Below are 27440 nucleotides of genomic sequence, written 5' to 3'. Positions count from 1 at the left end.
TTTGAAGTCTCTTGGAATGAGAAAACTTTTTGGTCGATTCATACCTCATCACCTGACTCAAGCCAACCTTGACCGCCGAGTCGACGATTCGATTACTCTTCTCACTCTCCACGCGGGCGATCGATGGCTGGACCGGCTAATAACCGGAGATGAGAAGTGGGTCTTCTACGATAATCACCACAGGAAATCCCAGTGGGTTGGAGAAGGAGAGAGCCCACAGGATGTCCCCAAACCCGACCTTCATCCGAAAAAAGTTATGCTCTCTGTGTGGTGGGGAGTGGACGGCCCCATCTACTGGGAACTTCTGCCCGAGGGCAAAACAATAACTGGAGACCTCTACACTACTCAACTACGAAACCTCAAGAAAGCAGTCGACCGTTCGGCCCTGAAAGACAAGAAAGTGTACTATCAACATGATAACGCTCGCCCACATGTTTCGAAACAAGTGAAGCAGGAGCTGATGGGATATGGATGGAATGTTCTCCCTCACCCCCCGTATTCTCCTGATCTTGCTCCTTCCGACTATTGGTTATTTGGCGATATGACACGTGCCTTCGAAGGAAGAAGCTTCAATTCCCGTGGAGCGGTCGAAGCGGCACTCAAACAATACTTTGCCTTACGCCCGGCTGGATTCTACCGCAATGGAATCCATAAATTGAGGGAACGTTGGAGACATGTTGTTGATAATGATGGACAATATAATTAATTATTCGGTTATTTTTTCTTTGAGAAATAAACTATTGAAAAAGTGACAAAGACTTTCCCGCCAACCTAATATAACATCTGAATTGAATTCATTTAGGTTTTCGATGATTCACTTTTCCTGCTCTCTTTTCTTTCTCATAATTGACCTTTTATTCCAATTTTGCAAGTCTTCCATCATGAGTAATATACATGTTTCTCTTCCTCAACAGATAAATTCTGGGAAATGTCTCAAACTTTTTTCCCTAAATGACTTAAAAATGAGTCATCTGCTTGTTTTCCACTTCCAACTTTTTTGTTCTGCTACTTCTGCCGCTGCTTAAATCTTATTTTAGGTGTACTGAAGCAGTATGTGATACGTCACAACGTGTGGTGCAGAAGAAATTGATGAGGATATCCTCGATGCCCTCAGGCCAACTGGGACCCCAAGATGGATCTCACGAGGATGAAGTGCAATGTTCTGTGTCGTGTATTGTATTTTCTTGCTAGACAATTAGAAATGCAAGTTTTCGTAGTGCCGTGTGATCAGAGGAATAAAACAAAAACAACTGTAATCCTGTGTATTCTTGAAATCCTTTTTTTGGATTTTCTCCCTTCTGTGCTACTACAAAGCGTTTCTGCTCTGCAAGAGCTTTATCCTTGCTCGATTTCCGTCTTACTCCTTCTGCGTCCCGAATTCTTCTTCTTCTTCTTCATCTACTTCAACCCTCACTTCTTCTTTTTAGTCTTGTTTTCTTGTTCTTGTTCCTTCCTGACCAAGAGTGAGAGAAGCTGGTCGGTTGCTCTGCCAGCCAGGCACTCATTTTTTTTCTTGCTGATCTACTTGCAAGGCTTACAAGGAGCAATGGAAGAGAAGATAAGGCAGCGGATACACACACTAATATGTTGGCATACTACTCCACATCTTGCCACATTTTCCCTCTTCTTTTTTCTTTAATTCTGCAATACCACCACATGCATTTCCCACCCCACTGTCAATAAGTTGCTCCTGGTTCTCCTCTCGTTTGGAACAAAAACTCTTGACTCTCTCTATTTCTATTGAGATGAAACAAACTGCAAAATGAGTTCTATTTTCCTTTCATTTTCTTTTTTTTTCATTTTTCCCAGATGTTCTAATGTTACACTTCGTCCTGAAGAGAGAGAGAGAGAGAGAGAGAGGAGAGAGAACGAAAAAGTTCATTCTCTCTACTTCTACTACTGTAAATGTGCATCTATCTGTACGTCATCTGTACTAAGCGGTTAGTCATGCGAGTCGAGCGTCGAGTCAGAAACGGATTAGTGATATCTTCATGTTTTTCTGCAAATAGAAGAGTTTGGCTAGTACATAGTATGCACTTGAGATTCTTATGCTTTTCTGATGAGGCGTCCTACCGTAGCCAAAGGGCATAAAAACATGAGAACCAATATCCCAGTAGCTAAAGTATTTTGCAAGTGTGGTGGTCATAAATTTTTGATGAAGGAAAGCAATATTTCTATTTTGGGAAAATGTCTTCTCTAGAATTAATCAAAAAATTTACTTTCCGTTATCAGTTCCATTATTATTATTATTATTATCCGTTTTCTTATTCTCGTTCAAACTCTATCATTTCTAAAAATGGTTTTCAAAAATTTTCACGTCTTTGGAATACTGTATATTGCGTGCCAATCAGGTATTTGGTAATCTTCTGATTTCAGTTTTTTTTATTTCTGTGTAAAATGCTCTGATCATAATATTCTCGTTGTACTGGCACGAAGCCAATGAAAATGTTTTTGAATGAATATCAAATGCGTTGCCTTCAAAACAACTGGCAGGTGTTTTTTAGGGTTTGCACGAGGTTATTAAATATTGCAGTGAGATTTGAAAGCGATTTTTGGGTTAACAATTTTCATCAGAATATTCAGTTTTCCTAACAGAAGCTAACGCACATAGTTCAGAAAAAACATCAGCTCATTTCCTCTCATCCCTACATAATCCGAGATTCTCGATCATCCGTTTCCTGAACTGATGTCGTTTCAAAATTCTTTGTCTTTATCCTCGTTCTATCCCTCCCCTCTCCAAAAATAGAACCTTGACCCTCAAAGTTTCCTTTTTTTTTGCTCTTTCTCCCTCGTTTTGCAGAAAAACATGGGGTGTGAACTTTGGGAATTTACCCAAAGGCCTTTTTTCTCTCTCGAGTCTCCACATTGTCTGGGCCATGGGGCGGGCGCTAAGGCGCTGCTTCAGTTCCATTCCGCCTTCCTGCTTTCGTCTGCTGCATTTTGTTTTTCTGGGGAGGGTGGGTGTGCTGCAGACAGCTAGATATTCTGTTTTGATTTTAGATTTGAATAGAAAGATGGGAGAAAATATTTCTCAAAGTTTACCTTCCTGTTTACTCTTTTGGCTGTTGTCTAGGGAAAATGTGATATTTTTCTTGATTTTATTCAGATTCAGTCATGTTTATAGTTAACTCTCAGGATTTCCTTTTCCACTCACATCAACAACTTCAGTATAGTATTAATCTTTTAGCGAACAATGATGACTGATAATGTTCGCTATGGCGAGAGCTCTAGTGATTTTATGAATGGCACCATGATGAGCAGCAGCATGATGGGCAGCTCCATGATGGAAGGCGATGTGCTTGGAGGTGAAATACTGGGCAGCGACATGATGAACAACACCAACAACAACAATAAGAAGGAGTTGAACAATGTATGTCTAATTTTTGCCAGTTCACTTCATTATGATAACATTTTCCAGATGGAGGAAAACATGGAGACTCAAGGCGGAGGGAGTGGCGAACTCAAACGAAAGTCTGACGCCATCTACATTGAGATCCCAATCAAGAAGCACCGGTTCGAGGAGGAATACGCTCTGTTTCCGATTGCAGAGGGCCCATCAGCAGATACTATGGTAAGAAAATGGCATTCCGTTGGTTTGAAAACTTCCGCTATTATAGGGAATCTACGAGCCGATGGAGCCAAACTACGATCGTCTTCCGGAAGGCTTCGATCTTGGAAAGTTGGCTCGTGAAAAGTTTGCGGTGAGTATAATAGGGGTGTCAAACAGATTGGGATCGGAAGATGTTGATGGGTTGCTGACGAGAAAATTTGCCTAGAAATGAGCAGTGTGTTTGTGTGCGACACATAACGATTTTATTTTGTGAATGAAGAGACTATATGACCTCGAAGCTCACTCTGAGAAAAATTTATTGAGAGTCTGTAAAAAAATGTTTATCAAAAAGTTATTTTCCTTCAGGGAATCGTCAAGGCAGACTTGTATGACCAACACGAAATCCAAATCTACTGTCGCATCTTTGAGCACTTCTCCTACTATCCCTACTACAAGTATGATCAGGACGTATGGGTCAAGGCGCACGATCACGCATTCGACCAAGTTCTCGAGTATCGCACTCCGCCAGCACTGCAGCCAAAAAAGTCTCGATAATCTCATGGTCCATATAGACCCATCATGAAGTGACAAATACTTGTTCAAAGATCCCATCCAATCCACATTGCATCTCTTTTTTCTCTTCAATACATTCCTTCTCATCTGTTTTCCCTGACTTCCGAATTTGTAATGCACCAACTCTCAATTTGTCTCATTTTCAAGTAATGTCAAAAAGTAGTTTCTTTTGCCATCGGTCTCTCTTTCTCTCTCACACTCTCTTATTTCTTTATCACCATCTGTCAGATCATTCATTTTCAACGGTTGAATGAGTTATTTAAATTCTCTTCAATGTTTTTTGACTTCTATTTCACAGTGATGAGACAACAAAATAAATTTTCGAATAATGAAGCAGCGAAAAATGTAGCAAATTTTATTGATTTTTGGCTATCTCCAGGATGAGAAAGAACTTCTGTAAACGGGGCTATGACAATCAACTTTACTAAATCACTATGTTTACCATGTCTTTTCAGGATCGGTGAGCCGGACAGTCTCATCGGAATTCATCGGAATTGATTCCTAAAAAATAATTCTCAGTTATTTATCGAAGGAGTAATTTTGCTAATCTCACCTGATGCATGGGCTGATTGGAATCCTAATACTACCGTATGCTTTAGTACTTCCTCATGCCACTTCTTTTCTGTCGCTGTCTGCACCGTATCCTTTACATTTTCTAAATCTGCTTCCCATCTGTTAATTCAACTGGCTGCTTTCTTTCCTACGGCTATATGCACCAGTACCTCAATCAGGGACTGAATACTCTCCATCATGATTTCCTGTAACGCTTCCAATTTTTCAACTAATTCCTTATGAGAACCGTGGCAGGCATCAGCAACGTGTGTAAATGCACAATAATAGTTGTGTAAAAGATATTTCATTTCGAAAAAAAATCGATTCAAAAAGAGGTCTCTAAACACGAAGCCACAAGGAGGAGAATGAACTGATGTTGGTGGTGGGATCTTGTATCTGTTAAGCGGGTTGAACCTAAATTCTGTAATAGTTCTTCCTGTCAAGATAGTTTACGAGAGTCATTAATCAAAAGAATAGCTTCAACAAGAAACGGCGAGGAAAAGGCTCAGGATTATGTCGGATGAGAGATAGTGGAAATAACGGGAATTTCAAAACTAATTTGATATTTTATTAATATATGTTCTGTCATTCGGGCATCCCACTCTCACAGATTTCACGACATTGCTGAATCAAATGAAATGGTTGATTCTGCCAAGATATCATTTTTAGTTTTGTTTTTTGCTAAAACCATTTTTTCTGCTCACTGTTGAGTTCTCGTTGTTGTTAGAACCAGAAAATAAAACTTTTTTGATATCTTGTGTTTTCTAAAGATATTTTCAAAAACGTTTTAGACACGTGACTTCAAAAAAAAGTAAAGTAAAGTAAAGAAAAATTGATTTATTACAAAAAATTCAAATACAATTCAAATTATAAAATTAATATCAGATTGTTTGTCCACTACTAGTTGAAATAGTTATCTGCAAAAAACCAAATATAACACTTGAAAAAGGAAGAGCGTTGAATGGTATAAAAAATACAACTAAGCACAGAAACTCTTACTTTTCACTGCCATTTTGTTCATTAAATCTCTCGACGAGCACGGAATCCAATTGACTCTTTTCGGCTTCCAGAAGGTCCTTGTGCTAGTCGAGCACTTTTGAGATAGACATTGGTAAGTTGTCCAGGCTTCCTGGAAGTGAAAACATAATCTTAAGTGGTTTTCCACAAAGTTATGCTCAAATAAATTAGCATTTAGATTAAAATTCGCTACCAGAGAAACGCTGGCTTACCAAAAATTTCTAGGATCTGAAAGAAATCACTTGTGATGTTTTTTCTTCTTCTCTTTTTAAGATTTTCCGTGGCATTGGACCATCACAACCACAAGCTTCAGATGTCTCGATCTTCCAACTTTCTTGAGCATTTCTTTAGCTTCCTTGATTTGCTCATGAACTCGATTAAAGTCTCCTTCCCCAGCTCCAGTTTCGAAAACTACGACGACCTCTGAAACAAAACCAGTTCTGATTATTATCCAATTTTCCAATGGAATGTTTTGTATTACTTTCGAACGATGTATCGAAAAAAACTTACTATGTTTTTTATGAAATAAGCAATAGTTTGAAGTTTTTTTCAGACTCAGAATACAATTATTTCCAGAAAAATCAATACAATTTTAGGCACATAAAAGACACTGCGCCAAGAAAAAATGAATAAAATAACAAAACCGTTTTCCATTCCGCAAACATTGATAGGAGACGCAAAGAAACAGAGATACTGCTACGTGGCCTTTTCTACTGTTTTATTGTTCCGTATGCGAATGCATAGAACAGTTCCGATAGAAAAGAACTGCAAAGAAGGCTTTTGTAGATTGAAAACTGTTTTCTTTTCACACGTTTTGTAGTTTGAGATTAAACGATTGTTTGAAAAAGAAACAACTAAAGCTTGAAGGGTGCGCGAAAAGTAATATTTCGGATTATCAGAATCTCCGATATTCCGAATTTACAAAAATCGGTGCTTCCAATATTGGGCATTCACTATTCTAGAATTTTACATTTCCTTATTGCGAGATTTTGTATGAATGTGATCAGGAATTGCGATAAACACAAGATCTCTCTTCCAAGCGGGAAAAATAAAAATATGTTATACCTGCAGTTCTAGTGATGAAGGAATGCCACTGAGGAACAAACATTTGGGCATTTTGTAGCCAAATTTGCATTAGAGTATAAGATCGTGGGATTAATGGATTGTTTCTTTAAAAACGGACTTGTAGCTTTTCACATGGTTTTCGAAATGCATCTCGACTATAAAGAGATTTATACTCGACGCCATGATGAAATAGACCAGCCTTTTACCCGTAAACCCCGACTAAAAAAGTGATTGAAAATATTTAAGCAAATTTTATTGCAATCAGAATCAAAATCAAAACAAAAATTATAAACTGTTGGAATGCTATTTGATGATTGTATGCTAGAAAAATGAGAAAATCACAATAAAGATGTACCTATTTGTTTGAGGTCCGCTAAGTTTTTAAAAACTTGCACAAAAAAAAACAAATTAATAATTGAAAATATATAGTGTACTAATCGGGAGTTATGCGCTTCAATTTGATTTTGAATCTAAAATGGGGCTGAACAAACTAAAAAATGGAAGACATACTATATTGAATCCGAAATGTAGATTTCATGCTAAAAATAATTTATTTACAAAAATTGAATAGGCAAAAACTAAAATCTCTCAACAACAAAAGTTACATAATAATATATACATAGCAAACTAATTAACAATTTTTAAAAACAAATGAGATGCCCGGGAATGCACGCATTGAGTAGTTTTTATCTGAAAAGGGGTTTGATGAATTTTTTGATATAAAGAACTCTGTTGATTTAAAAAAAATTCTCACCTATATTTTGAAACCTTTCGCGATTTTGATCGTTTTTCATTTCCGATTCTTTCGAGTTACGGACTGAAAAATACTCAATTATTTAAAAAATCACCGTTCTCTTTTGAACTCACTTTTTTCCTAAAACCATTGGCCGGAAACGAGTGTGTGTATGACTGCCGAAGGTTCGCGACAACGAGTGTAGAATTGGCGATGTGTTCCAACACGTGGCATGGGTGCCGAATTTTTCGTTTGCAGTCTTTGTAGTTTGGAACGGAACGGAATTAATAAATCGGTGAACTGATAAATCGGTAAAATAACTGATTTTATACAAAGCATGGGCTCAAAACATCACGTTAAGGGAGAAGTGGGTCTTCAAAAAAAGATTCTCACTTTTTCGTTCAGACAAGCACATCAAGGAATTGAACTTGTGTGCACACCGTTGGAGGTGCCGCGTTGTTACCAGCTAAGCTACCACGCGCTGTGCAATAGTTAACGACTGCCACGTCGTAGTGCAGATCGTAACTCCCAAAAATTCCAAAACATCTTCTGTCTCCCTTTTTTGAAAACATCGATTGGAGTTTGTATTCCAAATTAATAGTGTTTCCATAAAATACAGAAGATGTCAGCTACCAGTCCTGTCTGACAAATCGGTCTGTCCAGTGTCCAAATCTCGCAGTTACAAAACGTCCGATGACAACAACGTCCGGCGGCAAAATCTCCCAAAGCTCAAGACTCAATTCAACTCAAACACCGAAAGACAAGATAGTTTTTTCCTAATTCAATAAGGAATGCCTCAACTTTTTTGTCTTAATCTTAGTTATTCATACAGTTTTGTTTTCCGTTCCAGTATAGTCTGATTACAAAAGTCCCACAATCTGAAAATACACCTGAAACTCCTGAAACTACAGACTCTTTTTTCAAGTAACAAACAAAAAGTGTTATTTCAAACAGATTGGAACAGTCATAACCAATATTATAAAATAGATATGATGGTCGAAGCATAGATCGTGAGTGTAATACAAAAAATAGAAGAGGGTATAAAAAATATGAAAAACACACATATATGCAAACAAATTTCAAAACATCCAAAACGTCTAGTTTCTCCTTGTACTGCTGAAAAATGTTATTGTTTTTTCATATTTTTGCAAATTGAAACTCACTTCCATCAATCACTCATCTTCACTTTAACGATCTTCATCTCGGTGTTTATCATTATTCTAGAAATACAAGTAAATAGTCTCAGCTTTTCCAGTTAAAACTCACTTTCTATAAGATTTGGATCTTCCGCCATCAGCTCATCAAAATAGATAATACTAATAATAATGATAAATATCCAATATTATACTATTAGAAAATATAGGTTCTCAGAAAAGTCAATAGATTTTAGATGCCTAAAACACACGGCGTCTTGAGAATATACAATTTTAAAAATTCAGAAAAATCAATAAATTTTAGATGCCTAAAATACACGGCGTCCAGAAGCTGAGTAGGAACGAATAAATGAAATTGGCCACGTCGCTTTCCCCATAGTGTGAGAGAGTATTCTCTAGCTTCTCTGGCTTTTTGTATGACGTTTGACAACCGCAAAAAAGCGAGCAGTGACAAAGCAAGAGAATTTATGAAAACAGTACGCATCAGAGAAAAACGAGTCTCGCTCGAACACTTCTTGGGGATTGCATCTGTACTTTCGATTTTAAAATTTGACCCTGCCAGCTTCATAATCAAAAAGAAATTTATTTTGGGCATTTGCCCGAGCGACAGATGTTCTTGCAGAGACAAAACAAAATTTCTCGCTTCTCCATTAAAAAAATAGAGAGTGTTGTACAATTTTTTTCGAGAAACAAACGATTAGTCACAAGATATAGTCAATTTATTTTTTTTAAAGATGGGAGAGGAGGCAATCTTCATTCCTTGTAAGATTTTCAGAAAACTGTATTAAGTTTTCAAATATGAAAAATTGAAATACGTTACAACTAAAAATTACCATTCGCCTGTCACACAAGCCAATAGAATAACAAACAGCAAGATGACGATTGATGCAATGAAAAAACCTCTGAAATGAAAAAAGGACAGTCTCTACAGAATATTATTAGTTTGAATTACATAACAATTTTTCTCTCGGATTCATCCTCAGGCATGCACACGCACCATGCTCTTGAGCTGGAATCTGCTTGTTGAACCTGCTTGCCAGGCTGTAACCATTTTGAAGGACTGTTTACAGCAATTAGAAATTTGATTACCTCATTCGATGAGTTAGTAGAAGATTCAGCAGATTTTGCGATAACCTCATCCGATGAGTTAGTAGAAGTGTCGGCAGATTTTGGTGGTTGTTCGTCTATGGTAATGCTGATAGCATTGAGAAGTCGAAGCTTCCATTTTTCTAATGCTTCATTGTTTGTACCAGCTAATGTGTTTGAGTTTTTCTGTAAGAATTTGGTCTGATGAAAACCAGAACATGACTTTGGTTGGGAGACTTTCAAGTGAAAAGTTTCCAGGAGTACATAGATTCTTATATAATTACAAAATTTACTTTAGTTTACCCTACATTAGACATTAATGAAAAAATCATAATTCTTTTCTCTTACCTCTCCAGGATCAATCTTGTTTTTTGTGAGTTTCATTCAGAAGAAAACTTTGATGATGAAAAGAAAGCTTAACAGAAAGCAATAACTGAATTATTGGTTATAATGAGCTATGTATATATTTTTGGAGGCGGAGTCTTTTTCCTCGAAAATTTGAAAGAGACTCGGAGAGAAAAATATCACAAGATTCCTAATGAGGTGGATATCGAATTCCCTAGAGAATTGTATAACTGGTAGTTTTCATGGATACGAGGAAAGTCATCTGTCTGAACAAAAAAGTTATTTTCAAAGATAAAATGAGTGATTCAATATGCACTTTGGAAAACGAGTTCACGAGTTTAACTTCTTCCCAAAAATTGAACCAATTTGCATTTATTGAAATTTGAAAAAGCAAGAATATTGTACATCAAAAAATGATTATTCACTCGGTTGAGTTTTTGTACACGTTTCACAAATATGAATGCTTAGTAAATGAAATTTTTACGTTTATCAATTTAATGATGTCCATGGTGGTGGTTATGATGTCCGAAATGGTGGCCATGATGGTGGCCTCCGAAAGCGTGTCCGATTCCATGGAGAAGTCCATGATGGTGGTGATGATGATGTCCACCGTTGTTATGGACATGGACCGTAGGCGGAGCAAAACCGGGGGCTCCGTGCATTGGTGGAGGTGCAAATCCAGGAGCTCCGTGCATTGGCGGTGGAGCGAAACCGGGTTTTCCGTATGGGGTGTAGCCTCCGTTTCCGTAGTAAGACATTTTGAAGATTCTGGAATAATAGGAACAATTATAAGACTCGGAAAACTTGGAAAAGAAAATCAGGTTCCAAAAAGGGAACAAAATAGAGAAAACCGAAAAACTGATACGGGAATCATTCAGAGGTGTATTTAAACTATTTGAAACTAAAAGTACGTCATAACGATCTACGAATTTTGCCCTCCCACTAAATTTCAATAGATAAAAATCGGAAACTGACGTAGTGTTATTTGCATTAGTCACGGCTCTTCCTCTAGACAAACAATGGGAAAAAATAGGTTAGGAGCATTTTGGATGAATCATCATTGGAATTGAACTGTTTCGAAACATTTTGACCACGTGCTATTGTTCTTTTTCCAGAAAGCTACAAGAATACTGTAAGAGAAAGATCTAAAAGTTTTTGCCGGTGTTTTTTTGATAACAGGTCGCTTTCTCTGGTCTGAATAACTCAAGGTTGCCTTTTTATATCTGTTCCTGATTATTCGAGTATCATGATCTGGTGGAATTCTTGAATATTTGGATTCTTTGGGCTGATATAAACTAAAACTATGATCAAATTTTTATCGGTTTGAGACACCCTGTCGTGACATTGGATGCTCGCAAACAAATGAAAGATCGTTTTTAGTAGTTTGAATTTTTGAACCGATGACAATCTAATTTCTGTACCAAACTACATATTCCTCTCTTTTTGGGACATTGTTAAACGGAGAGATCTGATTTCTTTCAATCAAACCAAGAATCATATGATATCTTCCCAAAAAAATCAATTGGCCCTGATGTTGACAGGTCAATATTGACTTTTATTGTCCCCTTCTCAGCTTCCATAAAAACTCCCAGTGATTCGAAGTCTGAATTGAGGTCACCTCCCATTCCAACAATTTTATTACACTGGTCTTCATTCGAATATTCTTCGCCGTGTGTGACTCATTGAACCATTTATTTTCGAAACCGATGAATATGCGGCAACAACGAAAACTTTTTTTGGAAAAAGGTGTCGCATTATTTGCCTAGCAAATGACGTGTTTCACAACTTTGCTGATACTGAAATGATATAAAATACCTCGACCTATCAGCCTATTCCATCAGTGCCTCGTCTTGTGACATTTGCCTTTTTTATTCCTTTTCCGTAACTTTCCATATCAGTTTTTGTTACAATCGTTTCATTTCGCATTCTTACTTCAACGTCTCAATTTCTTTCTTCAACCACAACTCATTTTTTTTTTCTGTTTTCAGTCTTCAATTCACCATGGCTTACAACCCCTACAACGGATCTTACCCATACCCACCACCAGTTGGATACGTGCCACCACCAATGGGATATGCTCCACCACCAATTGCTCCAGTTCCAGTTGTAGCTCCAATCCCAGTGCCAATCGCTACTCCATACATGGCTCCACCAGTCTATGGACCACCACCAGTCGTTGTGATTGAGGAGCCATACCATCATCACCACTGGAACCCATTTCATCATCACCATCATCATTGCTAATTCTTAAAAATTTTTCTGGCGGTCGGGCGGATTTTTGGACTAAATGACTATGTGATTTTGTAATGTTTTGAAATGAATGAATTTTCACGGTTTCTGTTTTATATTCAATCTGGAAAAAAACAATAAATCGGAAAGACAGTTGGTTCATGTTGATCTGTCACTCAACTGTCTCAATTGGCAGCTGGGCAATAAAATAGTTCCGTTTCAGTTGTGGGAAAAACCAATTTTCATTTTTGACACTTCACACAACTGAGTTTCTAATGTATCGTTTATTCAAAAATGAGTTTATAGAGAATATCATGAAATTCGGAATTTTGAAAGAATAAACAACTTATCTTGGCATTTCATTCAGAAAAGGCGTTTTTAAACTCTGAATGCAGAAATTAAAGCACATCTCGATGTAACAGGAAGTTTCGAATAATGTCAAGCAACAAAAAAAAACTTCATTTTGCAACTGATACTTTATTTTTCAAAATTCGATCATATGAGCTTTCCTGCTTACCGCTGAACTGTTACTTGGGTACATGTACTATACGGATATATGGATGGTTTTTTTTCTTAGTCTTACAATTCTGCTAACATTAAAAAAACTGTGAAACGTTCATGATGCTCATCCATAGAAAATGTTCTCTCACGTAATATTGGTTTTAATTGCCTTGAATGGCTGTTAATGTCGCAAACGGTTTGATGTTTACTCAAAAATTAAGTCGATTACCACGGCTCTCAAATTATGATTATAAAAATGGGAAAAAAAGTTAATACCATATGTTTCCTTCGTTTTCGTGGTCAGTTATGATAATTGATTGAAGACAAAATTGGCTTAATTGTCATTAGGTCAAATTACTATTTTCAAAAATTTTTTCTTCCTATAAATCATGAACACACAAATCATTTCTGCTTATAATGTCTTTCTAGTCACATCCGCCACTTGCATCTAACAAGTTTCACATTCCGATTTCAAAAGTGTTCCATCAAAATGAGGTGACAAGGGCACCTACACCTTTCCATCATATCAATGGCGTAATAATGTTATATATGAATCGTATATCAGAGGACAAGGGTTGACAAGTGAAAAAACGGGTTTCCATACTACCAACTAGCGATATACGTTCTCTCTCAACACTATTATCACTCATCATCATGTATCATTTTTCTCACTTCAACATCAAGACCTCCCTAGCCGATTTATGACTTCCCCTCGCTGATTTACAACCTACCTAATTGAATTGTATTGTAACGACTGTTCTTTAATCATTATTGCACAAAATGATCAGGTAAAGATTTCCCAAAAGAATACAAATGAAAAATAGTTTCTTTCTGGAAAAAGTCTGCAACAGGTCTTTGGTTCTGATCATACCTTTACCAATGCACTTAAAAAGTATAAGCGGTAGAATGGGAATAAAATAATTATCACCGAAGACACCACTCCAGATAAGAACAGTTTTTGTTTCTTCCAACATTTCTTCACACATTGTCAACCCTAAAAGGCGTGACTCACTGTTAAGAGTTTACCCTAAAAATATGTTTAGACATGTTGCAAAATTTTCTCTAAAATAAGAATTCGATACAACGTTAGTCTTGATACATTTCCGCTAGAAGTTTACTTTTCTGTACTTCAGTGTGGTGACCAAAATCAACATTCTAATCCAACAACTAGGGGAACGCTTTTCCCAAGTTTTCCATAACTTTCCTTTGACATTTTTCAGAGCACTATCCGACACTCCTCTTCTCGAGGATATGATTTCTCCAGACTCCAAATTTGTTGGAGAAGCACTCGAGCAGAGAGATGTGCGAACGGTTTTTGTTTCGGCAAAGGAAGGTAGCTTCTTGACTTTTCATAGAACCTTAGCACTAGATCATCATAAATTACAGATAGTAAGGAAAGAGAGAATCGTGTTATTTTGATGATTGGACCATCAAGTTCCCAAAAATCAGATCTCATTGATTTTTTGTGTAACTTTTTTTATGGAGTTGATTCAATGGATCAGAAAAGATTTCATATTGCAAATGAAGTAAGTGTTGTGAAATTTAAAACCAAGTTGCGTAACTTCGAGTCAATTTCTCTTGGTTTCTGTGGAAGGTATCAAAAAGAAATTGACTGAAAAATAATTTTGATATTACAATAAACATTATGCCAGTTTACCGATTTTTGATATCTGTTTGAGGAAATGAGATATGTGCGCTCAAAGTTGACGGTTTGGGAGAAATTCTTTCAGAGATTTAACGCTAGTCCACAAGTTTTTATTTGATATTCGTTCTTGGTCGAAAATTCCAGAAATTCCAGATTTCCAATATCGTTTTGTTTATTTTTCATTTTTTGATTTTTTTTCAGAAATTCAACCAAGAAACCCCACAACGTCCTGTTCAATGCTACATCTTCAACGATACAGTTATGCCAGTAAGACCTGTGATATTGGATATGATAGGGTGCGGAGATTCTTAGTGAGCTCTTTTGAATTTCTGAAAAATTAAAAGAAAAACATTTTTTAGTGACGACTTTGATACACCGTCCCTTATCAACAAATGGCTCTTGAACAACTGGAAAATGAGATTGGATATGATTGCAATTGTTTTTTCGGATCTCCATAGAATGAGCATGCATGAAGAAGATCAATTGCAGCAGGTTCCATTTTTAGGCTTTACAGAATAATAAAACCAAACTTTAGGTTCTCGCAGATCTTCCAGAACACGTTCGAGATAATACAGTGGTATTCATCACTGCTTCAGATGGGTCCAGAACTTTTGAACCGTTGCTTCGGAGATTCGGTCTCTCGGATTGTCCCAAGTACACCATCAATACTGCGTGCACATTTCAAAAACAAATTGGTGGGTACATTCAATATTGATTTTTAAACGCATAGTTGTCTTTTTCTCAAATTGTAAACATAGTTTTTGGCAGTGCTCACCGATAAGCATGTGTGTATATTATCAACCACCCGTCGGTTTTTCTTCCTTTTGCAGTCGTTTCTCGTAAAACTGCCCATGACCAGCTAAATCAAACATTTGTTGGGTCGGCAAATTCTATGTCAGTTTTGTTGAGTTTGAATCGATAATCCTTTTATTTGTTTTGATAGAGAATTCAAAAATATTGAATTTTCATATATTATGATTCAAATTTACAGAAGACCGACTGAATGACGAGCATCGAAGAAGGTACTGGAAGATGTCCGTGAATCAGTTTAATAATTTTATGGAGAGAGTTCAGGTGAGTATCACTTTCAAAAGTTTTTCGAGAAACATGTGAGAATTGAAAAAAGAGGGAAATCAGCTGATAAAGACTTTAATTCTATTTATCTCTATCCCTAATAAAGACATTCTAAAAATATTAACTGACAACTTTTCCATAAAATAAACTATTAGAATGTTGTTTCAAAATTTCCATCACAAACTGAGTTTATTACAACTGGCAGGGACATATAACTTCGACGCTGAATTTTTGAAAATAATTTTCCGTTCCCAGGAAGCCACACCGGTTACGATCTCCGGTCTTCCTTACATTGACGATGGTATTTATGGAGTCCAAGAGTCGGCACAGAACTCCTCACGTAACAGTGTCTACTCATCGAGCAAGTGAGTAAACTTTTTTTCAGAATTAAAATAAACACATTATGCACTAACATTCACTATATTAGATCCACTGTGATCGAAGTGGAGCAAAACTCGACGGCACAGACAACATCTCAACAGATCATCAATCGCCCAACAACATCTCCACCCTCACCCCCACTGACACCAATTCCACAGTCGAATCCACCACCGGCGCCGCCTGGAAAGCAATCCGCACCTCCTCCACCGCCAAAGCCAACAAATCGACCGCCACCTATTCCGACATCTCCGCCTCCTCCAAAACCGCCGACAACAAGTGAGCCTGTCGGCATACCATTGTATAGTGAGAAGCATCAGCAACAACTTCGATCACAAACAACAAGCGCCGTCTCACCGCCAAAGCCTCCAAGTTTCGCGCCGCCTGTACCGCCTGCTCTAATCACTGACACTTCGACCACCAACGCTCTAACAAATGCAATGTTCGAACAACTGAAGTCGTCTAGGTGATTTTTCCCTTCTTGAGTCATATAAACATGAACAACTTCATCATATCTGAAGTTGATAGGTCAATATGAATTCTCGAGAGTTGATTTTATCAAATTTATCAGCAAGCTGAAAGCAAGAGAGTCATTTTAAGGATCATCGAATCAAATATTTGAACTTTTTCAAATGTATCCATAGTAGTTTTCTCATGTTCAAAGTCATTGTGTTTTGATAACTGTGCCATAATCGAATTATCAAAACCTTATCAAGTTTGAATACTAAAAACCACGCTCAATTCATTTTCAAAAACAGACTATTAGTAAATAATTACATTCAAATTTTCAAGATAAATGCGTTTCTACATTTTACAGTACCGGCCAAATAGGTAATTAAGCTATAGTTTTCTCAAATTTCAAAACCATCATAAACTCCTTATTTCTTGATTTTCGAAACAGCTTTTAACAGAAAGTTCGACTAGTTTTAGTAAAAATTGTTTTCTAAGAAAACAATTTCGCAAAACGTTTGGATAAATTAATGAACTGGATGATTTATTGTGAATTTCTGACTATTTTCTTTTCAATAATTTTTTTTCAGTGCTCAATACGATTACGCAACATATGGAAGCGAACGGGCCTACTCCAGCCAAGTGGCATATGATGTACCTCCATCCGAACACTCTCAAGCTGCCAACCTTGGTAATCGCCGGCATAGTGTCCCAGGTAATTTATTATTTTGCTATTTTTAATCTAAATTCCCTGTTTTTACCTTCCAAAGACAACTTTCTTGCCGAAAGTGAAAAATGTGAATCATCTGAAGCGAAATTTTGCTGGTATTTTCTGTATGTATGTATGTGTGCGCAACACACGAATCACTGATTCATCCATGAAAGGGCAACACAAACTAGTGTTTGCTATTCTTCTCCGGCTTTCTTCCCTCAAAATTTTACGATAGTGAAGTCGCTTGGTACTGGATGAAAGTTGGAATCAAAACATATTTGGGACCAAGAGCAACAAAAGCAAAAAATAAATTTTCATTCAAATTCTACCATCCAATTTTACCACATTCAATCAATTTAACAACCTTTACGGTAGTATTCTTAAAATAGGTACGAGTGCAGAAGTGTGGGATGGAGGACGAGTTTTAACGATAAACTATCTGAAAGAGCATAGAAGAAAGAGAGGAGTAAAGACATAGGGAGGGTGTGCGTTATCAGTATTATCAACTTCATCAAATATTCATCATGTACACTTGGTCTTGAAGTTTTCAATACAGAATCGTTTATGTTTTCAAGATGTTTTCTAGAAAAGCTTTTGTTTTTGTTTTTGTTGTCGAAAAGAGTTTAGTATTATTTTATTTGAATTCCGTAAAAAAGAAGGGCTGCTCTAATAGAAATGCCCTCCGAGAGAGGTTTGGAAAAATAGAAGAGCCCTACGGAGGTACCTTTAAAAAATAGAAGGGCCGGTCCTTCTAATACGGGTTTCAAGGTACCTAAGTGAGATAAGTGAACTAAAGCTTTTGCTTTTTGAGACACATGAATAAGCCAATTAGTTAGTAAATTGATTAATTTCAATTGACAGTTCGAACAATAAATGGATCAAGAACTATTCGGAAATTTGGTTTTGATCAATCCCAGAAACAATATCACGAGAAAACCAATTTTGAAGATTTATGCATTTTTTTAGTTGTCAAAAAATTTTAATTTTTGGAAGCTTTTAAAACTAGCAGCCGATGTTTTTAGAATTTATGTATTTATGTTTTTAGAATGATTTTATTAGAACCCATCGGCATCGTTTTCATTTGAATTATCGTTTTTGAAATATTCTCAATCCCATTAGGTGGTAAAACTAGCCGTTTCCTATCGATGGGAACTTTTATGGAGAGTTGAATACCAAAACAAATAAACTAATCAAAGCTCGACGTTTTCGAACACCCCCATATTTTCCATATTTCCTCCCTTTTTCAAAAACGTATGACTAACGCTTTTCCTTTCATTTGAATACCATGCGTAGAATATTTTTCAATTTCCGTTTTTTTTACAGACGATATTCGTCATTACGCCGACGAGACAACTCCACCGCCTGTTTTGCACGACGTCGCCGATCGGTAAAGCAAATTTTCGAAAATTATTATTTCCGATTTTATTTCCAGATACTCCACAGTGGCTTATATGAACCACGAGCCAAACCAATACAACACCAGAATCTACTCCCGGTCGCCTACTCGTAGTCAAGTCGGAGTCCGCGACGCTCATCGTTTAAGTCGAGACGATTTGCGAATCGTCGATGCACACAGTAGTCCCAGTGACTCACAATCGGAAGAATTGAGAAGAATGTACTCAGGAAGAAGTGGGAATTCAGTCAAACCAACCGGCGATATAACGTGAGTGCGCTGATAACAACATATGCTCAAAACTCCTTATTTTCTTCCAGCGCGCGTTACGTTTACGACACTGCTAATCGCAATTATACAGCCTACGGGGAAAGACAAGAGCGACAAGAAAGACAGTCCTACACCGCGTACCCAGCTCAAGACAGAAAGCGGTGGTCTAGGTAACAGGAATTGTTGGAAAATCGAAAAAAAACCATAGTTTATTCAGATCGTCGGAGCCACGAAGTGAAACCTACATCAATGACCCGTACTACTCTGGAAAAGATGTGGTATCTGGATATGGAGTCATTGAAACTCGCCGCAGCCGTACCAGCCTTCACAGTCATGGGAGTGTACCAGAACTTATTCATTCTGAAAACAAATACGATTATCAACAATTGACAGATCAGCAAACTAGGTAAACTATCAACAACTTGTTCGCGTTATTTTTCAGTTTTTCAGAGAACTCGAACGCCGTTCCAGACAAGATCAAGAACGACGTAGCCGGCGACAATCAGAAGGTAGCCTCCCGCTATCAGGAGACAGGAAAAAATTGTACAAATCAAAACTTTCAGGATCCCGTCAGATCTACATTGACCGCCAGATTTCACCGGAGAGACAAAGAAAGGATAAATATAATGTAGGAGCGTATACAAACGTGAATATGCACGACAATCCGCAATATAATCTTCCAAGAAGAGATGTACTACCACCGCTGATCCCACCAAAGCCAGTGATTCATAGAGTGAGTTTGTGAAATCATGCAAGAATTGAAAAATCTAACTTAAAGAAGAATTTTTGATAATTCTAATTTTTAGGTCAGCGGAGGAGAAGTCTACGAAGATAAGAAATCATTCTACGAGGCTTATAGTCAAATCAACCATCAACGTCCTCCAACTTACATTGGTCAAGGTATTCAGCCAAATCCAATTCAGCCACCACCACCACCACAACCAGCACAACCAACACCAATATTTCCACAGCAACAGTTACCACCACGCTATGACCAAGTTCCAGGTGTCAAACACCGCATTTTCAATAATTACATACGTTTGTGATTTTCAGAGTCTCAATCCAATCACTACATCATTCCGAAATCGATGCGCCAAGGATCACCAATTCAAGTACGGGTTCAGCTGTCCAGCAAGTCCCCTGATACCATTCGACGTGTATGATTTCATTCCTTTCCCCTATATGTGATTTCAAATTTTATCCTGCATGACTGACCCTAACATAGTGCACATTACTCCCACATTCAATTATTACTTGCAGCAGCTGCCACCACCATCGCGACCAATATCTCAGCAACAACAATACGACAACTATGGAGAGCCGATTTATGTGGCAAGAACATTGGCACCGGGAGTGACTGAAGAGACGATAACGACTACAACAACCACTAGAAACGAGGAAATTGAAAGGAAACGGAACAAGAAGAAGCGGGAGGACGATGAGAGGAAGAAGTCCGCGGACAACGGAAGTCAGAAGAATTATGATCCTTGTAAGTGGGCCGGTTGATGGGATGGACAGAGGGTTGTTAAGTATTTTTTTTTAGATGTAAGAGATACTATCAAAAAAAAGACAAGATAACATTTTCTCATCGCACATGAAACCATTAAAACACTCAGAGCTTTTTTTTTCAGATGTTTTTGACCACTCCCATGAGTTCAAAAAAGACGCTGGAGGACAGAATGGAGGAGGCTATGACTATGGTCGCTACGATAACCATCAACGTGGTAAGAACCTGTCATCAATTTCAACAATTTTAATTATTCTTCCAGATGTAGAGGAGGCCCTAATGCAGGAGGAATACAACACTCGACATCTCAAAAGAACAGTTGAACAGCCACAACGACAGTATCCAAAGAAAAATGAGCAACGTCAAATTGAAGATGGGCAATACTATGGAAGAGATAACAGATACCAAAACAATAAACGTGACAACAAGACAAGGTACAGCAGGCGAATAAAAAATCGTACCACATACTATGGTAATGGTTGCCAACGGTGGAAAGTGGTTTTCTGCATTGAGACACTTGCCCCTTTGATTGTCGCCGCTTTCTTTCTATTTTTACTAATCATGTTTGTATATAATCAAATAACTCAAAGAATGTCCTAGTTGATACTAACCTAATAACATTTTCAGCCACAATGAGGTAACAAGCCGGCGCAACGTGATTGGGTGGTCTCCATCCAACTACCGTAATCCACGTGATTGTTTTCTTAACTTTTTGTGCTTTATTTTTGCTCCGCTAATCATCATACTTATTATTGTGGTCATCATTGTCTTTGTCATTATTCAGTGAGTAACCTTAAAAATCTTCCAGTTTCCAAAATTTTAAGTTTCATATCTTATTAACTGCCATAGAAATCCAAGATATCTTGAAATCTACAAAACCATATTTTCTTTCTTTCCGATTCTTTTGATGAATTCTAGACTTCCTATTCCCCGCTAATGTGTTATTATTGCCTATTTCACCCACCTCATCTAAGGAATGTATTCTGTATCTGATTTCTTTGTTCCCACATTCATTATTCATTCATGAATTTATATTTTTTCAAATAAAATGTATCTAGCCGAAAAATATTTTTCTCGATTTTTTCCTCAATTTTGATTAACGTGCTATTGTTTTGTTCAGATGAGTGCCCAGCTACAGGAATTAAAAAATAGTTAGAAGTTGTACAAAATGTAATTTTTTGTTGGAATGTTTAATTTACAATCAAAAGCGAATTTTTCGGTTCGTTAAATTTTCTTTTTTTATCTACAAAGCCCAAATTATCGTGATAAACTTTTCAGTCAAGTTTCAAAGAGTCATACCGAAGGATATAATTCTGATATCTTGCAAAAAGTTACTTTCACATTTCACCTGTTTCAACAATGTAAAACGTAAAACTCCAAAAAAAACTGCTATTTGACGTCAGCTATTCCACCACTCAATTCCTATTTTCTCCTCTTTAATCAGGGATTTGTCTATAGAATTTAGGCTAATATATTTTCCATCTATTAGCTGTGTAGTCATATACTTTTTGGCGTGTCTCTTTTTTCTGAAAAAAAAAGAAACTGACACCAAACTTTAGTCTTCTGTTTCCTAGAAAATGTCCTTTTAGCACGCGAAGAAAAAAGGACATTAGAAACTGAATGCTCCCACTCTACTGCAAAACTTTTTTCCCAAAAGAAATAGAAGACTCAGGTGAAAAAAAAGTAGAGAATGAAAATGGATGCGGATGTCTCAAAAAGAGACAGAAGAGCAGATGCTGGAGAAACTAGCCATTTGCATAATTGACGTTGAGGACCACTAGGGTCTCTCAGTGCACACACCTTGAAAATAGTGCATAGGAAGGCAACGAAGGTGAAGAGAAAAAGAGTAAGCTAACGGACGGCTTCCTTATAATTACTAGGGAGGGAAACCGGAGAGAAAGGTTCTATTCAACCAACGCCTTCCCCTTTCGTTCACCCCCCGTTCCATCCGGTTCGTCCTCCTGAGATTTTGCACATACTGCTCTTCCATACATTTCGCATGTGTATTTTTTTTCTTCTAGTCATTTCGTAGCCATGGCAATTCTTTTCTCCCCGTTAGACATGGGCCCGGTTCTATAATATTTTTCTTTGAGATCAGAGAGAGAGGGCTTGCTCTTCGTCTCTCGATTGAGAGAGAGAGAGAGAGGGGAGCTCATCATATTTATTTCTGTTTTCCGGCTCTTGATGAGCCTCTTATTTGGCCACTGTGAATGTGTAATCGTTGTGGTCTCCTCTGCCCCGCCTACGAACGCTCTTCTAAAATGCTTTTTGGTTATTTCGTAATTTTAGCTGTCTCTCTGCTTGACTGCTTCTTCCCTTTTTTTCACGGAAGTTGTAAAAGTTCATGTTTCAGAAACAAAACCTCAAATGAAAATGGCTCGCAGAGGATTCAAGCAGCGGTTGAAAGTGAGTTTCAAAATTGATATTTGATTTCAGGTCTAAATACCACAATAATTTTCAAAGTATTGTGGGAAAATCTTTCTTTTGATTGTTTTGAACACCTGACTCTTAGAAGTGTGCGAAATTAGGAATATTAACGTGAGAAAATTCTATTACATATTTTCTCAAAGTTTTTGATTGATGCAAAAGAAAACCTTTTTTCATACAACCAAACCTGTGTTTTCAGATAACAAGGGAATCAATTGAGCGCTTTTGTCATGACTTGAAAATTGTAAAAATGTTGAGCAGTCCAGATAGACCTGTGAGTTTATTTTTGTTATGGTGTTAGGAATCAAAGAAATCTCGCTGAAATAGTTTTCAACACATCAAACTGTTCAGACGTTTACGAATTTTATATGAAAAAAAAAAGAAAAAAATAAAAATGTCAAGAAAGTGAAAAGAAAAAATATCAACTCACAATTTTCAGGGCTCCTCAGCCGATACAGTTTCTTTAATTAGCGAAGAAGATGAGGAAAAAGCACCATGCTTCATGCCGCGACCCTACATGGAACGTCTCGATTTGACTCAAGTGGGTCCATCTGATATTCTTAAAGACGAGAATGGATCACAACCAGTTATCACCACACCTCGGAAACTCTTGAATTTCGGTGAGTCACTGTTTTATCAAACACTTTTCTGGCAAGAAAAAACCCTCTACCACCACTCAATATTTACCCTTTTTTGCAGATTTGCCGAGGTCGCCGCGTATTGAGACGACATCCGCTGACCGGAACGTGGAACTTAGAAGGTGAGAGTGCCAGGGTGACGCAACCCATTTTTTATTCTTGGCAGTTTTATGCATTTCTTTTTTTCTAAAAATATACTAGAATAGTACTTCAGCAGCTTCTCTTTTTTAGGTTTTGAGTGAATATTTTCTCAAGTTACACGTGAAAGTAGAAGAAAGGTGCTTTTTAAAATATTTCTTCAACTTTTATTTTTCTCCAATAGATCATAAATTACTTATGTGTCTGCACTAAAAAAACTAGGTGCTTGTGAAAAGTGTTCCAAAAGTTCTGTATCAGATTTCATTTTCCGTGCACAGGCTCCGACGAAAATCCATCGAATCTCCGCGCACGTTTCTAAACGGTCTCGCTGGCATTGACTCACTTCCGGCAGTGATCGCAAAAAAGGACAACAATGTAGACACGTCGCAAGTTCTTCTGGTTAGTTGGGTTCTGTAGGATTAAGTTGTTGGGAAAATGATGATGACCATTAGGATGAGTCAATATGTAAGAGAAATCGGAAAAATGTGAAGGGGTGTGTGATGAATTGGATAGCAACATAATGTAGTCGTTTTTTTCAAGTGGGGGGGGAGGGACGTTTATTCAATTACCATTCGAATTTGAATTTTTTCTGCGTAGTTGGATATATAAATGTAGTATCTGGATTTTTGTATTTTTTGTGTTGTTTTCACTGAATTCATTCGTTGAATTTGTATTCCGTACAAAAATTGGGAACGAGACAGAAAATGATTCTTGAATTCTGTTTAAGCTCTGTTTTGTTTTGTGTTTTAATGGTTTCCAGGGGTACTGTAGCTTCCATATGGATTTCTAAACCTTGCACTTCACGGTCCAAACTCTATATTCTGCCTAAAAGTTTATGATTTTCTCAAACTCTGAGAATAATCACGTTACTCGAATCATGATTACATGTTGCTTTCTCCAGCCGGTGAGAACTTTTCACTTCTTTTTTTCTTATGATATTAGAGAAATATGTTTTCAAGTTGCTCCTTTTTTTCTTCCTTTTTTTCTTCCGAGCATTTTGTTTCAATTTATACAGCAGCCAGCAGTTTAAAATAGTTCTAGGATGACAACTTTATTGCGGACTGACGTTGCATGGAGATGAGCTGCTGAAAATCTCAATTTCAAGAATTTTCGAAGCTAAGAAAATCCCTATTTTGAAAAATATTTTCAAGTTGTTTTTTTCCTCTTGGTTTTGAGAAGAAAGCTGAGGCTTTTTTTCCCCGGCTGCTCGTTCTTGGAAATTTTAAAATGTTCAAAGGAACTTTTCAAAAACTGATCATCTTCTCAATATCCGTAAAAATTGTCCCGTCGGCGAGATCGAGTTTCCACAAAATGACAAAAATTGCGTTATCACTAAAAACCGGAAGACGCAGAGGAGGTCAAATGGAGACATTTACTCGACGATCTGTCACTTCTTCAAAACCAGCCGACGACAAGTGTTACTCACATTCGGGAAACATTTTTTCGTCTCGCCCTCCTACCCCCTATCCATTTTCCTGCCAGTTTTGGGTTTGGTTGCAAATCAAGAGAGGACACGAAAAGGAAGGAAGACAAGAAAAAAACACAGATTATACGCGTGTACACCGTCTATCTCTGTTCTCCTCCTATTCTTCTTCCACAACTTCTACTTCTTCTCACACCGTCCCTCTCTCTAATTCTTCCAGTTTTTCCATATTCTTTTTTTTTCGGAGTGGTTTTCCTGTAAACGGGAATATAGTGCATCATCATGTTTCTGTTTCCCAACTCTTGTCTTTTTTTACTTCTCAAAAAAAAACCACAAAACATATGTCTGATGACAAAGAATTCCTGCTTTATATTGAAAAAGAAGAAACAAATTTGAAGAAGACACATACAGTTACAGTAAAAGTAGCAATTTTTCTTTCCTGATGATTAGTTGTTGATAAGTTTTACCATTTTTTTCCATTATCAACCTTGACCTGACTGACTACTCCACTCAATCTCGTGTGCTAATTCTGTTTTGTCAGTTGGCTACTCTCGTACCCGGGAATGAAGAGTGGAAGGAAACAAATCTTGTTTTACACTAGTTATCGCACCCGATCACTCTTTTCTTCAATTAGGTGCGTTAACTGATGATGTTTTCGAAATTCAGACTTAATCAGCAATCCTGTTGTACAACACAATATATTCCTCATGAAAAATTTCTGTTTTATTACCCCACAAAGTGCACAATTCTGTGCTTCATGAATCTCAGTTTCTGATCCAATTTGTGAGCCAAAAATCTGAAAGTGCAAACCCATCATGTTATCGTGATTGATGCAGTCAAGTAATCCACAGTTGTCTTTTTCATTCTGAACCAATTCATTCTCAGTTTTCATCTCTTCGAGTGACTATTCTTAAAATTACTTTTTCATTTTGAATGAAATAGATTCTGTTTAAAACAGAAAGCTAATTTTTGTTTTGAAAAGTTTTTCTCTAGCCCAAACTTTCAGAGTTTTTGATTTATTAATTGTGATATCTCATGAGACTGAGAGCAAGTTTAATTATATCTTTGGTTGACTATCACTTCTCGTGCTCATTATTTTCCCATATATGGCTAAATCAGCAGGTTTCTTTCAATTTCTTTTTTTTTTGTCAGTAGACTTGGAGCTTGTCGGATTTATATTTCCAATTTTGCAACAATCAATCGCCACGTGTCTTCAGTGAATGTATATTTCGAAAATCGTAAAAGTACGAGTGATGATGATTAGGTGACCACGCATTGCACTTCGACGAGTCGACGATGATGATAGAGATGTGAAAAGGATAGGTAGTAGAAGAGAGCAGGCGATCTATTTGACAGCTGTCGAGGGTAGGAAAGGACCCCTGAAATGAAAGGAAAACGTATTCCTTGTGTCCCTTTTCTCTGTCGAGATATGCTCTTCTTCATTCCCCTCACCCGCCGGGAGCCCCCTCTCTTCCCGTCGCCGCCGCCACCGACGATGGGGCCGCTGTAACAATACCAGTGTTCTATCGGACTCTGTTTCGTTTTCCGAAACGTCGAGAAGAAGGAGAAGAAGTCTCGGGGCTCAATTTATTGGCTGCGCTCTTCAAGACCATCCATCCATCGCCCAACTTTCTTTCTGCTTCTTCTCTGTTTCTTCTTTATCTCTTTTTCATCTCTCGGACGTTCTCGTTGCACTCACGTCTTTGTCGATAATGATTGGATCTCTTTTAGCCCTTTTCATTTCTCTCCAATTATTTTTTCTAGAAATTCTATTGAACAATGTCCATTCGCTTAACCAGTAACCACACCTTGTTTTGCTTTTTTTCAATCGGAAATGAGACTTCCTCATCGCTAGGAACACCTTCTTTTCAGTTGGTTCTGTCTTTGTCGGTATGTTCTTCCGTTGCGTCACATCTTTTTCGAAATCTTTTTACTTCAAAAGAAAAAATTGATGTCACTCCCTTCCAGAATGAGAGAGAAAGTTGTTATACTATTACTAATCATTTCGATCTAGATGCCACTCCTAATTTCTCATGTTATTCCATTCTCAAGTTCACTTGTATCCAGATTTTCTTTTACAGCCGTAAGTATATGATATTCTATTTTTGAATTCTTAAATTTAATGACTAGTGGCGTAAGTGTGTGTTAAGTGCACCATGATTTATTTAACGTTAATTGCACCATGATTTAGTGGCAACAGCTTATGTTCCCTCAGATTATCGCTCTTTGAAGTCAAGATTTACAGACGAGATACGTCCCGAATCTCCTGATATCGATTTGTAGGCTCTATGAAAATTTCCCAGCCTTATCATTTATTGTTATCTTTTGATCCTAAGTTTCTCCTCTCTCCTCTCCTCTCAAAAACTTTTTGTTTGATTTGTTGCGTTTTTTCCATGTTTTTCTGCATTCTTTTCTCTTTAGAGAAAAGAATGCGACCTACCACATACTCACTGATAGTTAGCTTGCAAAATGAATATAACTTTTTATTCGAATCTTTACTCTCTCATGTCGTTTCTTTTTTATCTTTTTGTCTTTCTCCGCCAATTTAGTAATTTACAGTACTTGCGAGAGCCGGGGTAA

General features: G+C 37.3%; 6 protein-coding genes across 6 annotated transcripts; 4 read left to right on the top strand and 2 right to left on the bottom strand.

Moving 5' to 3' along the window:
* Positions 1-3196: 3196 nt before the first annotated feature.
* On the top strand, positions 3197-4105 carry CBG16333 (the record flags this gene model as incomplete). The annotated part of the gene is made up of 4 exons (XM_002643556.1): positions 3197-3370; positions 3419-3571; positions 3618-3701; positions 3917-4105. The coding sequence occupies 4 exons, from the start codon at positions 3197-3199 to the stop codon at positions 4103-4105; spliced, it is 600 nt and encodes a 199-aa protein (XP_002643602.1).
* A 1590-nt stretch (positions 4106-5695) lies between these two features.
* CBG27402 lies at positions 5696-10114 on the bottom strand (the record flags this gene model as incomplete). Its single annotated transcript, XM_045238779.1, has 5 exons — positions 5696-5804; positions 9478-9546; positions 9597-9685; positions 9734-9916; positions 10079-10114. 5 exons carry the CDS (start codon positions 10112-10114, stop codon positions 5696-5698), a joined length of 486 nt encoding a protein of 161 aa, XP_045099769.1.
* Positions 10115-10569: 455 nt separating this feature from the next.
* Positions 10570-10833, bottom strand: CBG16337 (the record flags this gene model as incomplete). Its single annotated transcript, XM_002643557.1, has 1 exon — positions 10570-10833. One exon carries the CDS (start codon positions 10831-10833, stop codon positions 10570-10572), a length of 264 nt encoding a protein of 87 aa, XP_002643603.1.
* A 1243-nt stretch (positions 10834-12076) lies between these two features.
* CBG16338 lies at positions 12077-12319 on the top strand (the record flags this gene model as incomplete). The annotated part of the gene is made up of 1 exon (XM_002643558.1): positions 12077-12319. One exon carries the CDS (start codon positions 12077-12079, stop codon positions 12317-12319), a length of 243 nt encoding a protein of 80 aa, XP_002643604.1.
* A 1266-nt stretch (positions 12320-13585) lies between these two features.
* Positions 13586-21021, top strand: Cbr-tag-343 (the record flags this gene model as incomplete). Its single annotated transcript, XM_045238778.1, has 20 exons — positions 13586-13593; positions 14026-14138; positions 14192-14331; positions 14652-14761; positions 14810-14942; positions 14986-15145; positions 15442-15524; positions 15780-15889; positions 15952-16368; positions 16943-17067; positions 18388-18451; positions 18497-18727; positions 18778-18897; positions 18945-19133; positions 19178-19460; positions 19534-19732; positions 19781-19884; positions 19988-20216; positions 20359-20668; positions 20862-21021. 20 exons carry the CDS (start codon positions 13586-13588, stop codon positions 21019-21021), a joined length of 3288 nt encoding a protein of 1095 aa, XP_045095870.1.
* A 1586-nt stretch (positions 21022-22607) lies between these two features.
* CBG16340 lies at positions 22608-25532 on the top strand (the record flags this gene model as incomplete). Its single annotated transcript, XM_002643560.2, has 6 exons — positions 22608-22640; positions 22861-22935; positions 23101-23281; positions 23361-23421; positions 23716-23836; positions 25527-25532. The coding sequence occupies 6 exons, from the start codon at positions 22608-22610 to the stop codon at positions 25530-25532; spliced, it is 477 nt and encodes a 158-aa protein (XP_002643606.2).
* Positions 25533-27440: the final 1908 nt, after the last annotated feature.

The sequence above is a fragment of the Caenorhabditis briggsae genome (genome assembly GCF_000004555.2).
Source record: "Caenorhabditis briggsae complete genome, chrX, whole genome shotgun sequence".
Taxonomy (NCBI): domain Eukaryota; kingdom Metazoa; phylum Nematoda; class Chromadorea; order Rhabditida; family Rhabditidae; genus Caenorhabditis; species Caenorhabditis briggsae.
The sequence above is the reverse complement of the archived record's forward strand: the minus strand, read 5'-3'. Positions and strand labels throughout refer to the sequence as shown.